Source organism: Geotrypetes seraphini, chromosome 7, assembly GCF_902459505.1.
Source record: "Geotrypetes seraphini chromosome 7, aGeoSer1.1, whole genome shotgun sequence".
Taxonomy (NCBI): Eukaryota; Metazoa; Chordata; class Amphibia; order Gymnophiona; family Dermophiidae; genus Geotrypetes; species Geotrypetes seraphini.
Genome location: NC_047090.1, coordinates 193,932,238 through 193,949,122, shown reverse-complemented (window position 1 = coordinate 193,949,122; position 16,885 = coordinate 193,932,238). Strand labels below are relative to the sequence as shown.

Sequence of the window (16,885 nt, the reverse complement as noted above, 5' to 3'; positions counted from 1 at the left end):
GTCATTTGGGTCCTCGGTCTTAGGGGCCAGCTCAGCAAGCCCACCCTAGCTTTCATGGGGGACTGCTTTTATACGTTCCTATGGTCTAGAACAGGGGTGTCAAACTCAGTCACATTAAGGGGCCGAAATCCAAAACACAGGCTAAGTTATGGGCCAGACCCCGCCCAGTCTCCTCCCCAGACCCCGCCCCCATAATAATACTAATTGTAACACCATTTTTCCATTCATTTTTCATGTATACACACACAATATAATCTTATTAACAACATATAATGGTTAATCACAAAATTAAACTACACAAAGCACATTGTATGCTTCTCAACATTCATTGTTACCAGAATACAGATAACCCCTATGCAAATACGGGACCAAAAACTCCTTAGCACGCATGTGCACTTCAAACCTGGTGGCTCCGTGCGTCCGTAGCTCCATGGCCGGCAGAAAAATTGTATTGTAAGAAGAATAGAAGTTGGTAAAGCATTCGGCGCTTGCGGCGCATACGTTCAATTTGCTGCGAGTGGCGGTTTACTTTACTCAGCAGCAGTTATTCTGTGCCGGTTGCCGTTTGCCACTTGATTTAAAAAAAAAAAAAGGTAGGTGGGAGAAGGGGCACAATAATTGACATCCCTCCTAACATCAACAATATTCCCCCGACATCCCGGACCTCCCCCGACATCCCCCTGACATTTCCACACACAGGAGGACAGGGAGGCCAAACAGACGAGACATTGACAGACTGACAGAGAAGGTGGCAGTGAAAGACACACACAGCAGGACAGGAGGCCAGGGAGAGAGATAGAAAAAAAAAAAAAAACCAGACAGTGGACAAGGAGAGAGAGACACAGAAAAAAAGACATACAGTGGCCAAGGAGACAGACAGCAAAAAAACACAGATACACATACAGTGGCCAAGGAGACAGACAGCAAAAAAACACAGACAGACATACAGTGGCCAAGGAGACAGCAAAAAAAGACAGACAGACAGCGGCCAAGGAGAGAGACAGCAAAGAAAGAGACAGACAGAAAGTGGCCAAGGAGAGAGAGAGACAGAAAGAAAGAAAGAAAGACAGACACACACATCTATTCTAGCACCTGTTAATGTAACGGGCTTAAAGACTAGTATACTAATATATACAAAGGAAACCCTAAAGATGCAAGACTCTGCATGCAGTGCAACCTCAGAGAAAAAGAAACAAATGCATTTCATCCTGAACAGTACAAAAAATAGACAGCAGATGAAAATTCTCAAAATTGACACAATTTAATCACTAAATTGAAAATAAAATCATTCCCCCTAACTTTGTTGTTTCCCTCCCTCCATGCTGTGCTTCAACTAGGTGCCTCCATTTGGCGGGTGTCTTACCTTCTGGCTGGCTCCCGCCTGGCCGTTTTATGCGACCCGCAGTGTGATGTGGTGTTTTCATTGCTGACTCCTGGTGTTATCTTCTGTTCGGCTCCCTCCTCACTGCTGCTGTGTGCACAAAGCTGAAGATAAGGAGCAGCCAAGCCAGAAGGAAGACAGATATGCGCCTGCAGGGGACACTAATTCTTCATGGACTGGCAGGAAATTTTTGCGGACCGGCGGTTGAAGAACACTGACATAAACCATTCCAGAAACCCAGCAACATAGACATATAAAAAGATTTTTTTTTTAATTAAAACCATCCTGGACACAGTTAAATTCATTTCTGGTGCACTGCCAGCAGCACAAGTTGACAACCTCACAGTGGTGTAATTTACTTACCGGCACTTAAATTACTGCAGGGCCAGCACTGGGGTGCGTTGCTGGGGCTGGCAGATAAATTCATATCTGGTACGCTGCCAATCACACCGGCGGAGTAAATTACTGGCCATCAATGGGGTGCGTCGCTGGGACCGGCCAAAACAGAAACCAAGGAGACATCTTGAAGCCCTGTTTATTCCCCCCCTGACGCCAGTCCTGAACCGCGGGCCGCATAAAACAGCCAGACGGGCCGGATTCGCCCTGTGGGCCTTGTGTTTGACACATGTGGTCTAGAATGTCTCACCTATTGCACTGGAAAAGGAGATTATGTACTTACCCTGGTAAGATCTTTTCCAGTAGATAGGTGAGACATTCTAGACACCCGCCCTGTCCTTGCTGTGCCTGTTTCAGATTCAGATTTGAGTCTCCTGCTTATCCAGTCTGTTTCTTGGAGACCAGTCAACCCTTTGGGGTTAACAATAGTTTGTTTATATGTCTAACCTGTTGTGGGAGTACTTCTGAACTCCTTTGACGCCTCTTTTGGAGGTTAACGGTGCTGTTTAGTTGTTTGAGCAGAACAATAGCTTAGCTTGTCGTTACAGGTGCCTCTACTTCACAGATGAGTGTGTCTCTATGCTTGGGTACTGACTACTAGAGGGTGCTAAACTAGCCTTTGAAGTACACTAGAGGCAGAGTGAAAAACCTAAAGTGGATTTCTTCTGCAGACCATGCGAGTAGTGGGAAATAACCCTATGGTCTAGAACAGGGGTGCCCAAAAGGTCAATTGCATTCTGTTCTCCCTGCTTCCCCGACACCAGACCAGGCATGTACAAGCACTGAGTCCACAGCCTTCCCCCCCCCTCCCCAGGGCTTCATCTCTGATGTCAGAATTGACATTGGGGGGGTAGGCTGTGGACCCGGCACTTGTACACACCTGGCCTGGCGTTCGGGAAGTAGGGAGAGATCGGCAGCGGTGACTTGGGGGGGCAGGGAGAGAGAAAGAAAGAAAGGGGAGGCAGGGAGAGAGAGAAAGAAAGAGAGGGAGGGGGAAATTTTGGATTGTATAGTGTTGCTTTATATTGAAGAGTACCAGTATGACTGTTTATTTTTTGGGGTGGGGATCTGGCTATCTGGTGTATTTACCATTGTGAAAATTCAATAAAACTTGTTAAAATAAAATAAAAAAAGAAGGGAGGGAGGGAAAGGGGCAGGGAGAGAGAAAATTGTGAAAATTCAATAAAACTTGTTAAAATAAAAAAAGAAGGGAGGGAGGGAGGGAAAGGGGCAGAAGGCAGGGAGAGAGAAAGAAAGGGGGCAGGGAATGAGAAAGAAAGAAAGGGGACAATGAGCGAGAAAGAAAGAAAGAAAGGGAGCAGGGAGAGAGAAAGAAAGGCAGGAAAGGGAGGGGGCACAGAAAGAGGAAGAAAAAGTTGGACTCATGGAGGGACAGACAGAGATGTTGGTTGGGGAATAGAATGAGGTCTTGGGGCAGAAAGAAAGAAATATTGGATTTACAGTCAGAAGAAGAAAGTGCAACCAAAGACTCATGAAATCACCAGACAGCAAAGGTAGAAAAAATGATTTTATTTTAAATTTAGTGATCAAAATGTGTCCGAATTTATACCTGCTGTCTATATTTTGCTCTATGGCCCCCTTTTACTAAACTGCAATAAAAGTTTTTAGCGCACGGAGCCTATGAGTATCGGGAGCAGCACGGGGCATTCAGCGCAGCTCCCTGCGCTAAAAACTGCTATACTTGTTACTTAGGTGACATTGCATAAAGTCATTTGCCTTGACCTCTTTGAAAAAACCCGAATATAAATGATAATTAACATTTTCTCTGCGTACAGTGTGCTTTGTGTTTTTTAAAATTTTATTGTTGGTAGATCATTTTGACTTGGTCATTTTAAAAGTAGCTCACAAGCCAAGAATGTGTGGGCACCCCTGGTCTAGAATGTCTCACCTATCTACTAGAAAAGATCTTACCAAGGTAAGTACATAATCTCCTTTTAATAAGCAGCTATCCACAGTTGAGTTGGTACAAACAATGGCCAACTCACTATGTTTACCTGTGACACTATGCAGCTTATAATCCTATGCAATTCTATCCTACATAGTATATAGGCCCTAAGCTAAATACTGCATTACACATGCACAGGATAAACCTCCCCAAAACAAATTGAAGATTGGCAGGAATGCCCACTCCTGCCGTGGAAGTCAAGCAACCCCACCCCCCATGGCAGCAAGAGGAATGCCCACTCCCACCACCAAAGTCAAGCACTCCCCTCCCCCCCACTTCCCCCCCCCCCCCGCCAGCAAGAGAGATGCACACTCCCTAAAAAGCAACTTCAGCATTTGGAACCTAGGACAATACCAGACTTTACAGTCTATGGCCCAGAAATATCAAAGACGAGACAAGTTAATCTAATTATGTATTTTTTTAATGAGTATAACTTATAGGCAGACTGGATGGACTCTTCAGGTCTTTATCTGCCGTCATTTACTATGTTACTCAGAGTGCTCATTTTAATATTAATGACCTCGTTGTACTACATTTGCATAGCAGTATTAGAGACTGCTAGAAAACTCGGAAAAGACCATGCTAAGCAGTTTTAATAATCCACCGCTAAAATACACGCCTGCTAAACAGGCTGGAACTGGTTTAGGAAGCACATTAAAGGCACATTTTAGTTTTGAGAATTTGCCTCTTAGGTTGAAGTGCCAGTTGTGAGCTGAGCAGGATCCCTTGTCTTTTGGCTAAGATTAAGAACATGCGCAATATGGGATGATGGAGCAACCATTTGCAAAACACTTGGTCTTCCAGGAGCCTGCCTGCTTAACAGACTTGAGTTCTGTCTGTCCATCTCATCGCAGTTCGTGGCTCTTACAGTGCATCCTCTCATGTCACTAGTCACCCTTCTGAACCTCTGGGAAAGAAAACAATGAGGGCCTGATTAGTGTCCCTATATCTTATGGCTGCTCATGCACCTTCTTGTCCTTTTCAGCTGTTGGTGACGCGGTTCTGGAGGATGAAGTGGTGTGTGAGATTGAAACTGACAAGGTGAATATCATTAAGATGTTGAATTACATTCATCTAAAATGATTTCCAAATAGCTTAACATGCTTTTGTATTGACACAAATGCATGCCATCTCTTCTCAAGTGCTTTTCACAGCTTCACACACAAGCATGCTGCCTAACCTTCAGTCTCTTTCATGGTCTTGTAGCATACTGTGAATATACCTGCACCCTCAACTTTGTACTGTTCTCACCCACTTACTGCATAATAGATTCCTTCTCCCTCTCTAGTCCTGTTTCTCACTGTAGTCAGTAATGATTGGGCTATTTACTACATTAATAACATGAAAAATTACATATGTTGATATTGGTGTATTAAAGCAATGTTTCCTGACCTGCATTAACAAAAATATGATATGGGTATGTGATGCACCTACCCTTGTATATCATACTCACATGCAGTGAAGTTTATGGCCGTCATGTAATGCAGAAAATTAACTCATTTGGAAAGTGCAGGATCTCTCATGAGACTCAAAACCCTAAGACCAACCTATGAGTTTTGGTGAGGAGTGGCCTGGTGGTAGAGCTGCCTCTGCATCCAGAGTTTGTGGGATCGAATCCTAGGGTTGCTCCTCGTGACCCTGGACCAGTCACTTAATCCTCCATTGCTCCTAATACAAAATAACTACCTGTATACAAATCCCATTCCCTTTTCTCCTTTTGCACTGTACAGCTATGCAGTTCAGCAGGGAAAGCTCTTATTCTGCCAGCAACCACAGATAGCAATCCAAGGACTTTGGACAGCTGACCTGATGATGTCAGGGTGAGAGGGTGGCTGGGAGTAGTGGCTCTTGAAGAGTCACTGACTGGGCAGTGAGGGCCAGATCTATGGGAGTAGCTGACTGCCTTGTAAGGTTTAGAGGCCAAGAGCAGGCCTAACTGGCTTTCTGGATGATGTAGGGGAGATCGGGAAATTATAGTCCAATAAGCCTCACTTTGGTGCCGGGCAAAATGGTAGAAACGATTATAAAAAATAAAATTGTGGAACACGTAGACAAACATGATTTAATGAGATGGAGTCAGCATGGGTTCAGCCAAGGGAGATCTTGCCTCACAAATTTGCTTGACTTCTTTGAAGGTGTAAATAAACATGTGGATAAAGGTGAGCCGGTTGATATAGTGTATCTAGATTTTTTAGAAAGCTTTTGATAAAGTTCCTCACGAGAGGCTCCTGAGAAAATTAAAGAGTCATGGGATAGGTGGCAAAGTTCAGTTGTGAATTAGGAATTGGTTATTGGATAGAAAACAGAGGGTAGGGTTAAATGGTCATTTTTCTTAATGGAGGAGAGTAAACAGTGTAGTGCCGCAAGGGATTGTACTGGGACCGGTGCTATTTAACTTATTTATAAATGATCTGGAAATTGAACATAACAATTGCCGCTGCTGGGTCAGACCATCAGGCCCAGCAGTCTGCTCATACGGCGGCCCTTAGGTCAAAGATCAGTGCCCAATTTGAGTCTAGCCTTACCTGCATACGTACTGGTTCAGCATGAACTTGTCTGACCTTGTCTTGAATTCATGAAGGGTGCTTTCCCCTGTAACAGCCTCTGGAAGAGCGTTCCAGATTTCTACCACTCTCTGGGTGAAGAAGAACTTCCATATGTTTGTACGGAATCTATCCCCTTTTAACTTTAGTGAGTGCCCTCTCATTCTTTCCACCTTGGAGAGGGTGAGCAATCTCTCTTTCTCTTCTATGTCTATTCCCTTCATTATCTTCAATGTTTCGATCATGTCCCCTCTCAGTCTCCTCTTTTCAAGGGAGAAAAGGCCCAGTTTTTCTAGCCTCTCGCTGTACGGCAACTGCTCCAGCCCCATAACCATTTTAGTTGCTCTTCTCTAGACCCTTTCAAGTAGTACTATGTCCTTTTTCATGTACGGTGACCAGTGTTGGATGCAGTATTCCAGGTGGGGGCGCACAATGGCCCAGTACAGCGGCATGATAACTTTCTCCAATCTGTTTGTGATCCCCTTCTTAATCATTCCTAGCATTCTGTTTGCCCTTCTCACCGATGCCGCACATTGTGCAGACGGATTCATTGACCTGTCTACAAGTACTCCCAAGTCTCTTTCCTGGGTGGTCTCTCAGAGTATTCGTGTATAAGATTTTTGTTACCGACTTGCATCACCTTGCACTTAACCACGTTGAACCTCATTTGCCATTTTGTGCCCCATTCCTCGAGCATGTTTATGTCTCCTTGTAGGTCTTCGCAATCCTTCTGTGTCCTCACTTCTCTGAATAACTTTGTATTGTCCGCAAATTTAATCACCTCGCTCGTCGTATCAATTTCCAAGTCGTTTATAAATATGTTGAAGAGCACAGGCCCAAGCACCGAACTCTGCGGCACTCCACTCGTAACGCTTTTCCAGTCCGAGTATTAACCATGTACCCCCATTCTCTGTTTCCTATCTGCCAATCAGTTTTTAATCACTTGAGTATATCACCCTCGATTCTATGGCTTGCATTTTTTCGAAGTAGTCATTCATGCGGAACCTTGTCGAACACCTTCTGAAAATCCAGATATACGATGTCGACCGGGTCACCCTTATCTATTTGCCTCTTTACTCCCTCAAAGAAGTACAGTAAGTTTGTCAGGCAAGATCTTCCTTTGCTGAAGCCATGTTGGCTGGTCCTCATCAGATTGTGTCTGTCAAGGTGATCAATGATGCAGTCCTTTATCAGCGCCTCTACCATCTTTCCCGGTACCGAAATCAGACTCACTGGTCTGTAGTTTCTCGGATCTCCCCTTGAACCCTTCTTGAAGATCGACGTAACATTCGCCACTTTCCAGTCTTCCGGAATCCTTCCTGATTTGATCGACAGATTGGCTATTAGTTGGAGCAGTTCAGCTATAATCCCTTTCGGGTGGATACCGTCCGGTCCCGGGGATTTATCATTTTTGAGCCTATAAATCTGCCTGCATATCTTTTCTAGACTGGCCATCGACCCTTTCAGTTTCCCGTCTTCCTTTTCTGTGTATAGCCTGTCGACTTCTGGTATACTGGAAATATCCTCTTCTGTAAATGCATACAAAATAAAATGTGTTCAGTTTGTCGGCGATGGCTTTGTCCTCCTTCAGTACTCCCTTTATTCCCTGGTCATCTAACGGCCCCACTGCTTCCTTCGCGGGTCATTTCCCCTTAATAAATTGAAATAACGGCTTAAAAATTTTTGCCTCCTTGGCTATTTTTTCCTCATAGGCTCTTTTGACCCCTCTCACTGCCTTATGGCACTTGATTTGATGATGACTGCTTTTTCCTGTTTTCGTCCATTTTTGTCCTTTTCCATTCCTTAAACGAAGTCTTCTTGTCTCTGATCGCTTCCTTCACAGCTACAATGAGCCACACCTGTTCCTTGTTCTTTTTCCTCTTGGAACCCTTGTTGATACGCAGTATATATAGATTTTGCACCTCGGTGACTGTGTCCTTAAAAAGGGACCATGCTTGCTCTAGCGTTTTTACATTGCTTATCCTCTTCTTAATCTTCTTCCCCACCATGACTCTCATCCCTTCGTAGTTCCCTTTTCGGAAGTTCAGTGCCATGGCCGTCATTCTGGATCGATTTTTTTTTTTTGTTTCTGTGTCCAGGTTGAAGTGGATCAAATTGTGATCACTGTTTCCCAGCATCCCTTCTACTTCTATACTTTGTGCCGGTCCTCGTAGTCCATTTAGAATTAAGTCCAGAATTTCATTTCCTCTCGTATTTTCCTTGACAAGTTGTTCCAGGAAGCAATCGCCCACAGCATCCAGGAACTTGGTCTCCCTTCTGCAGCTGGAGGTGCCTAGGTTCCAATCTATCCCCGGATAATTGAAGTCACCCATGATAACTGCGTTGCCTCCCTTACATTTGTGTTTAATCTCGTCCATCATTTCTCCATCAGTCTGTTCGGACTGCCTTGGAGGTTGGCAGTAGATGCCGATCTTCATATCTGTTTTATTTGTTCCTGGTATTTTGGCCCATAGAGACTCTACCTTATTGTTCGTTTCCGGCGTGTTCTCTCCGGTAGAATCAATTCTCTCTTTTATGTATAGGGCAATACCTCCACCTTTTTGTCCTACTCTGTCTCTGAGGTATAGCTTGTTTCCCAGTAACACAGTGTCCCAGACGTTTTCCTCGTTCCACCATGTTTCCGTGATGCCAGTGATGTCTAGGTTATCTTTTTGTGCCATAAATTCCAATTCCCCCCATCTTATTCCTTAGGCTCCTTGCATTTGGGTACACACACTTAAGTTTGTGGCTTGTTACTTTCTTGCATTTCCTTCCCCCTTCTGTCTCCTTCACTTTCGTCCCTTTCGATCCTTCAGGATTTCTATCTTGCCTATGATCTGGTGAGTCTGCCCCACAGTCTTCCTGCATGATATCCTCTGGGTGTACCATTTCCCAAACCATCGACTCTCGGCTTTCCCCTTCTTCTTAGTTTAAAAACTTCTCAATTTCTCGCTTGATGTTAGGTATGCAAAGTTTGTAAAGTTATACAAATAATTGTATTGTCATCGCCTGGAAATGACCAGCCATCTTCTAATGTAATCCGCTTAGAACCGCAAGGCACAAGCGGAATAGAAATCACTAATGTAATGTAATGTAATGTAATGTTGCTTGCAAGTAGCCTCGTTCCATCTCTACTGAAGTGGAATCCTTCCTTCCTGCATAGCTTGCTCTTCCCCCAGAATGTCGTCCAGTTGCGCACAAAGTGGAATCCTCCTTCCTCACACCAGCGTCTCATCCACTTGTTGACTGTTTACAGCTCCATCTGCCTCTTTCCGTCAGCCCTGGGTACTGGCAAGATCTCCAAGAACGCTACCCTCAGCGTTCTGGTCTTCAGCTTCCTTCCTAGTATCCAGAACTGGTCTTTCAGTGTTTCCCTGCTGTAATTCCTGTTGCTCACGTCGTTTGTCCCAACGTGGATCACCACCGCCGTATCTCCCTCTTCCTCACTGTCAATGATCCTGTCAATGCGGCTCACTATATTCTCTACCCTAGCTCCTGATAGGCAGTCACCAGCCGATCCTTTCTTCCTCCCGCTATGTGGCTGTCGACTTGTTGGATGATGGAGTCCCCCACGACTATTGCTGTCATCTCTTTCTTCTCATGCTTTTCTAGCCGCAGGTCTGTGTCCTCTCTGTACTTCCATTTATCTAGCCATAGGTCCGTGTCCTCAGTGCACTTCCATCTTTCCTCATTCCGGTGTTGGGTTGGACTGGACTCGTCTTCCTGTGGGTTCCCTCTGCTATTTCCAGGTCCCGCTGTTGTGTCATCTATTCCTTTCTTGTGGTTGCCCTCCAGGTGGTCCTCACTTACTGTAGGTGTATGTTGGCAGTTCCTCTGTTGCTGTTGATTTACCACGGCCTCTCTGTATGCCTCCTCGATGAACTTCTCTAACTCCCTGATTTCTTCTTCAGTGTTCCTCTCAGTCATGAAGTTTTCTGCCTCTCCGATCTCCTTCTCAACTGCTCGAAGTGCTTCTTGTTCAAGTACTCTGCCCTCCAGTAGTCTGACTTGCTTCTTCAGACCCTCCAGTTCTTTGCATCGAGTGCATACATAAGACCGCCTCCCAGAGGGGAGGTAGTCATACATATGACAAACGGAGCAGAAAACTGGGTAGCTCAACATTCTGCTTCTGTCTGCTGCATCCATTGCTGTCTGCTTGCCGGTCTGTTTCTCCCTGTTTCACAGGTCCTCTATGCTTTTTGTTCTTCCCTATATGCCTTGTCACACTTTGTCTGAAGTGGCTTCTCCTTGTGTAGGAATCTGTGTAGCATCCTTGGTGTCGTTACTGTGCAGCCCCTCTCCTGATTATATACTTGCTAGCCCATTGCTTCTGTGTGTCCTCTGTGTCTGCCCTCTGCGACTGCTGAGTTTGTTTATCTGCTGCTTGTCTGTCCTGTTGCCCTCATGGTACTTGCCTGCGTAGGTGTCCTTTCCTAGTGTTTCTTCTTTGCAGTGACTCAGTGATGCGAAAACCCACTGCCTGTCATTATCTCCAGGTGCAGAGTTTGATGGGGCTACTCTGGAGGTGGTTCCCTAAGCAAGAGTGCATAGGCGTCCCCTCCAGGACGCCCTCCTTTCTTAGTAGTCTCCATAGCGGCAGTCCCTCCAACTGCAGCTTCCTTGGATGAGGGAAGTGAGGAGCAGCTTGTGCTGCTGGTTCCGAGAACACTCTGTTGAAGAGCAAGCTTCTCCAAATCTCCTTTTGGGTTGTCCTAACAACCAATGCCAGCCTGTTCAGCTGGAGAGCCCATGCGATGGTTATTTGGTACAGAGTCAATGGACTCTTCAACAGAGAAAATGGTCCTTAAATTGCCTGGAGCTGTGAGCCACCCGACTACCCTTATAGACTACAGAACCACCTGAAAGACAAGGCAGTCAGAGTGTTTTTGGACAATGCTATTGCAGTGGCTTTTATGAATAAACAAAGAGGCACCCGGAGTCAAACGGGCAGAAGCTTACTTTCAGGCGCTCTCCACAGCTCATGTAATGTGTGAAGTAGAGAATGAAACGGTGACAGAATTCATTACTGTTTCCATCCCTGCGGATAACTGTGGGAAACAATCCCTTGTCATTCTTTAGGGTCAGACCAACGGTCCATCAAGCCCAGAACGTGACTTGTGGGTGATCATTAGCAAAGACATGAAGACTGCCAATCAAGTGGAGAAAGCTTCATCCAGAGCTAGACAAATCATGGGCTGTGTCTGTAGAAGTTTCGTCAGATTGAACTATAATTTTTGGTGGAACTCAGTTTGCCATATATATAAAATGGAACATACATTTGCAACACAAAAAGGATATATGGATAAATTCAAAAAGATTTGGGGACCATTAACAAAATATTGTAATAATTGAATTTCATTTTCCCATAATAAGAAAATAGTTAAAGAAGAAAGGGAGAGAGGGGATATGGGAGGGGGGTTTATACTCTTTATTATAAATTATAAATAAAATATTATTAATAGATGGTATTCTTACATGAAAACAATGTAATAAAGGGAAGGGAAAAAGGTTAATAATTTAAAAAATAATTGATAAAATCATTACAATATATATGTTATATAACTTTATAAGAAAAATAATTACAGTTATATGATATATAAAATCATAAGAAATATAAGATAAGAAATGTTATGTATAAAATACATTATAGAAATATCAAGTGTATTATTAAGATAATTGTATGAAAATTTATGACACTTGTTGTTAAATGAAAAAAAATCAATAAAAAAAAAAAAAAAGTTTCGTCAGCTGTAAGCCCGAGATCATAATGCCGTTGTACAGATCCCTGGTGAGACCCCATCTGGAATACTGTGTACAATTCTGGAGACCACATTATCAAAAAGATGTGCGGAGAGTTGAGTCGGTTCAGCGAATGGCCACCAGGATGGTCTCAGGTCTCAAGGATCTCCCGTATGAGGAACGACTGGGTAAGTTGCAGCTGTACTCACTCGAGGAACGCAGAGAGAGGGGAGACATGATCGAGATGTTCAAATATGTCACAGGCCGTATCGAGGTGGAAGAGGATCTCTTTTTCCTTAAAAGACTCACGGCAACAAGAGGGCATCCGTTGAAAATGAGGGGTGGGAAATTTCATGGCGACACCAAAAAATATTTCTTCACCGAAAGGGTGGTTGATTGCTGTAAAATCTTCCACAACAGATAATTGAGGCCAGCAGTGTGCCAGATTTTAAGCAAAAGATGGGATTGGCATGTGGGATCTCTTCATGGAGGTAGTTAGGGGGTGGGCCATTAGTGTGGGCAGACTAGATGGGCCATGTCCCTTTTCTGCCGTCTTGTTCTATGTTTCTATGTAGCCTGTTCTCATGGTGGCCAATCCAGGTCCCTAGTACCTGGCCAAAACCCAAGGAGTAACAACATTCTATGCTATCGATCGAGTGACTTCGCCCATGTCTTTCTCAATAACAGTCTACAGGCTTTTCCTCCAGGAAATTGTCAAAACCCTTCTTAAAGCCAGCTATGCTATCTGCTCTTACTACAACCTCAGTCCTTCTACACCAGCATTCTTCAATGCAAGCCTTTTGAGGGTTAGTGGCTGTACCCATTCATACTCTGATTCTTCGCTCTCCTAAAGAATGACATGGAGATGGTTTCCTTTGTTTATCCGCGGGGACGGGAACAGTGATTAATTTTGTCACTGTCATTCTCTAGACTATGAAGTACTACTTTTTAAAATTAGGTAGTGTTTTTCTCTTTACAGTATTTGACCTGCTGTGTCGCTGGTGATATTTAGGACATGGAATATCAGTTTGCATCTGATCCAACCTTACGGAGTTTTCTTCTATTGAGCTCTACTCTTTTGAAATCATGTGTATTCTGTCAACATTGTTGGCGAGCCATGGCTGGTGTGACAATTGGATGGATCCTTCATTGTGTGTCTGTCTGTTTGCTTGATGAACGATGTGTCCTCTCCTAAGAAATTACATTTGATTCGCTTGTTCTATTTTGGTGGGGAGTGTGTGGCGCAGTGGTTAAAGCTACAGCTTCAGCACCCTGGGGTTGTGGGTTCAAACCCACGCTGCTCCTTGTGACCATGGGCAAGTCACTTAATCCCCCCCATTGCCCCAGGTACATTAGGTAGATTGTGAGCCCAACGGGACAGACAGGGAAAAATGCTTGAGTACCTGAATAAATTCATGTAAACCGTTTTGAACTTCCCTGGGAGAACGGTATAGAAAAATTGAATAAAAAAAAAAATATATATATATATATATATTTTGTAAACCGCCTTGATGTTAAAGTGAAGGGGAGTATATAAATACTATTAAACATTAATGTAGCCCATTAATGATCTACCAATGAAAACAATGCAACAGAAAATAATAGAATAACACATGCACTTTATCAAAAAGACAAAAATTACAACCCAATACCACAAAATATAATTCCCAATATAAAATAAGCATCCGTAGAAAATGTTCAAATAAAAATACAGAACAGTCAAATTAATCAATAAAATATAGCTACATCAAAAATGCCAGAACAGTTGGATCAGCCTATCCTCAAATATTGTAGGGCCTAATCTCGCTTGGTTCTGAGCCAAACCCAGAATGACTACAAAGCACACAAAGACCCTGTTCTACATAAATCAACTTTAAGCATTAATCCCCTCTATAATTTAAGGGTACTGGATCAAAACTAACTTTCTATGATTCAACAATTTTTATTGAGAACAATAAATAAAGAAGCAAGGCAGTGGGCATTAAAGAAGAACAAATCTACAGATTGCATCATCATTGCTAGCTAAACAAACAGAATAGCAAGAAACCCAAGAATGACGTATCATTACTAGATAGCAAACACTACCAAACCCCCCCCAAACCACCTAAATCCCGGTCTGCCCCCACCCCCACCCAAAACACAGAATCTAAAATATGTGGATGCGATTATAGGATATTCAAAGTCTGGCTGTGCAGTGTATGTGAAAAAGAATTTAAGTAATGTAATGTAATGTAATTTATTTCTTATATACCGCTACATCCGTTAGGTTCTAAGCGGTTTACAGAAAATATACATTAAGATTAGAAATAAGAAAGGTACTTGAAAAATTCCCTTACTGTCCCGAAGGCTCACAATCTAACTAAAGTACCTGGAGGGTAATAGAGAAGTGAAAAGTAGAGTTAGAGGAAAAATAAAAATAAAATAAACATTTTAACAAGACAGCATTGATCTAAATACTTTGGAAGGTAGAAGAGAGGAGAGAAAGGAATAGAAGCAGAAGGGGGAGCCGTTGCACAGTAGAATTCTGGAGAAATTTAAATGATAGAAATAGAACAAAACAAAGACAAAAGGCAAAACAATAGATAAGATTAAAGATAAATCATAAGCTGGAAAGAAAAATAAAATAAAACTTTGTCTTCAACCCACGGTTTCAGCGTCAGTGATGAAGTGGAGCAAGTAAGTTTAGGAGGAGCGATTGACGTTTCCAGAAAGGGCTTCTTCAGGGAAGAGACTTGGCAGACAGTCCCAGGATGCCTATGTCTCCTCCCCTGAGATGTTCTCCCATCCATGCATTCCCTCCCAGACACACTGCCCGTGCCCCAGCCGCTCCAAGGAGGCTGCCCCAGATGAGGCCCACGGTGAATGCAGGATTCTCTCCTCTACGGGAAAGCCGCCCGGAGCCGACAGTCGATCTTCTTAGCGGATTGCATGGGGGGAAGAGTTCACACTCTTGGTAGGATCGGGTCTGTGTGCTCTCGGTGGTTGTGGCTGGTCTCGTTGCTGCTTAGGTGTAAAAGCAGTTGATCTCCACTGCTGCTGATATTTAAAAGCAGGCAGATTGATCTCTCCAATGGACTGCAGGGGGAGGAGTTCACACTCCTGGCAGGATCGGGTCTATGGGCTCTTGGTGGTTGTGGTAGGTCTCGCTGCTGCTTGTATGTAAAAGCAGTTGTTTTTCTACTGCTGCTGATATTTAAAGCAGGTAGATTGATCTCTTAAACGGGATATAGGGGGAGGAGCTCACATGCCCAAAAAGTGCTTCTCCCGTTTATAGGTGCCCTTGGCATCTCTTATTCTCCACCCCCAATAAGAAGGAGAGCAGTCTGAAGTCCACTCTTTTAGGATGGCTTTCTGTCCCAAAATACTCAGTTTCCTGACCCAAAGTCTAGGCCCCCCTCCCCTGAATCTCGCCTGATCCCAAGAGAAGAGCTTTTGGGGAGACTACCAATCTCTGACCCCAATATCTGCATAATATATGCTCCAGCCCACTTCCAAAAGACTTCAACAGCTGAACAAAAGCTAAAAGGCTTTAAAAAACTGGCCTCCTCCATATTACACTTCAAATAATGCTGTGACTACAGATACCCCATCTTGTGCATCTGAGAGGGTATGATAATAAGCCCTGTGAAACACTCGAAAAGCACATTCTCTTAACAGAGCACTGCAGACCTCAGCAGGAACACATTTAATACTTGTGCGAATATCTCAAGTATTCACCAGGCCTCCCAAGTCTTGCCCCATCTGTGGTGCAATAGGGAAAAGTCTTTAGGAGATGCAGAAAGATTTAAAGCCTTACGCATACCTGAAATGGATATCTTCCTCAGAGAAATAAGATCCTCCAGAGGAAAGCCCATAGCCTCCTTATCTAAGGAAAGAAAATAATGTTTAAGTTGACTGAAGGCATTGCATGTAATTACTGTACCTTGTGAGAAAATTCTGTATAGGCAATCGCAAGTCCCCGTTGGATCGAGCAGGTGCTTCCTCCCAATGCAAACATGCCCTATTCTCAAAACTAACTTTTAATCACCAAATCTTGATGGAAAGAGCCATGTCTGAATTTGCTTTTGAAAACGAAGGCAATCTTTGGTAAGATGTATTTTTAAAGCAGGGAAGTAATGGAGGAGAAAAGCGCCTTGTATGTGGCAGCTAGCTTAGCTTCTTTGACCAGTGAAGACCTCAGTAGATGATCTTCCTAGCACCAAAGTATATATTGAGGGGGGCACATAGGGCACTCCAAGTGTCTAAAAAGTTAAACATACAATCTTAAAATCAATTGAACTCTCTTCCCTGTTTGTCTCTTTAATCCATTCTTCTCTGACTCGGTCCTCCAAGAATACTCCACTTGGTCTTTGTAGTTTTCTTTTCTGGTCCTCATTATTTGTCCCTTCTCCCTCCAGACTTCTGTTCAAGTTCCTGCCCCTGCTGCTGGCATCATTGAAGCTCTCCTGGTACCTGATGGAGGTAAAGTGGAAGGAGGAACCCCACTCTTCACACTTAGGAAAACTGGCGGTAAGAGCTCAAGGAACTTGGTTTAACCTTTGGACAGAGTTTATCAGCAGCTATAGAAGAATAATGAAAGGGAAAGAGCAGAAGAGAACACCCAAAAACAAGACTGGTTTTCTGCTTCCTGGTAGTACTGGAAAGTGTAATCATGTGACATTTCTGCAGGGAAGAAGCGAGCATTGTGCTCCTCCATTAAATTTGCTGAAGAGGAGCAAGTGGAGAATAACACGATAGGTGCAGTTTGTAGCTAGTCTAATGACAATCTGAATTAAGTGGACTACCTAAATTATCTTTTTTGTTAGTTTCTTTAACTTTTTCTAGTTGGTTATTTAACAAACTTCTTGTTCCTATTCTGAT

At 43.6% G+C, this 16,885-nt stretch overlaps 1 protein-coding gene across 1 annotated transcript in view; it reads left to right on the top strand.

Annotated features, from left to right (window-relative positions):
* DLST (dihydrolipoamide S-succinyltransferase) overlaps nt 1–16,885 on the top strand; it is a 157,043-nt gene that overhangs the window by 96,860 nt on the left and 43,298 nt on the right. The window contains exons 6-7 of the mRNA XM_033951095.1: nt 4,729–4,784; nt 16,423–16,534. Of these exons, the coding sequence (XP_033806986.1) occupies nt 4,729–4,784; nt 16,423–16,534 (168 nt within the window). The remainder of the gene's footprint in view (nt 1–4,728; nt 4,785–16,422; nt 16,535–16,885) is intronic.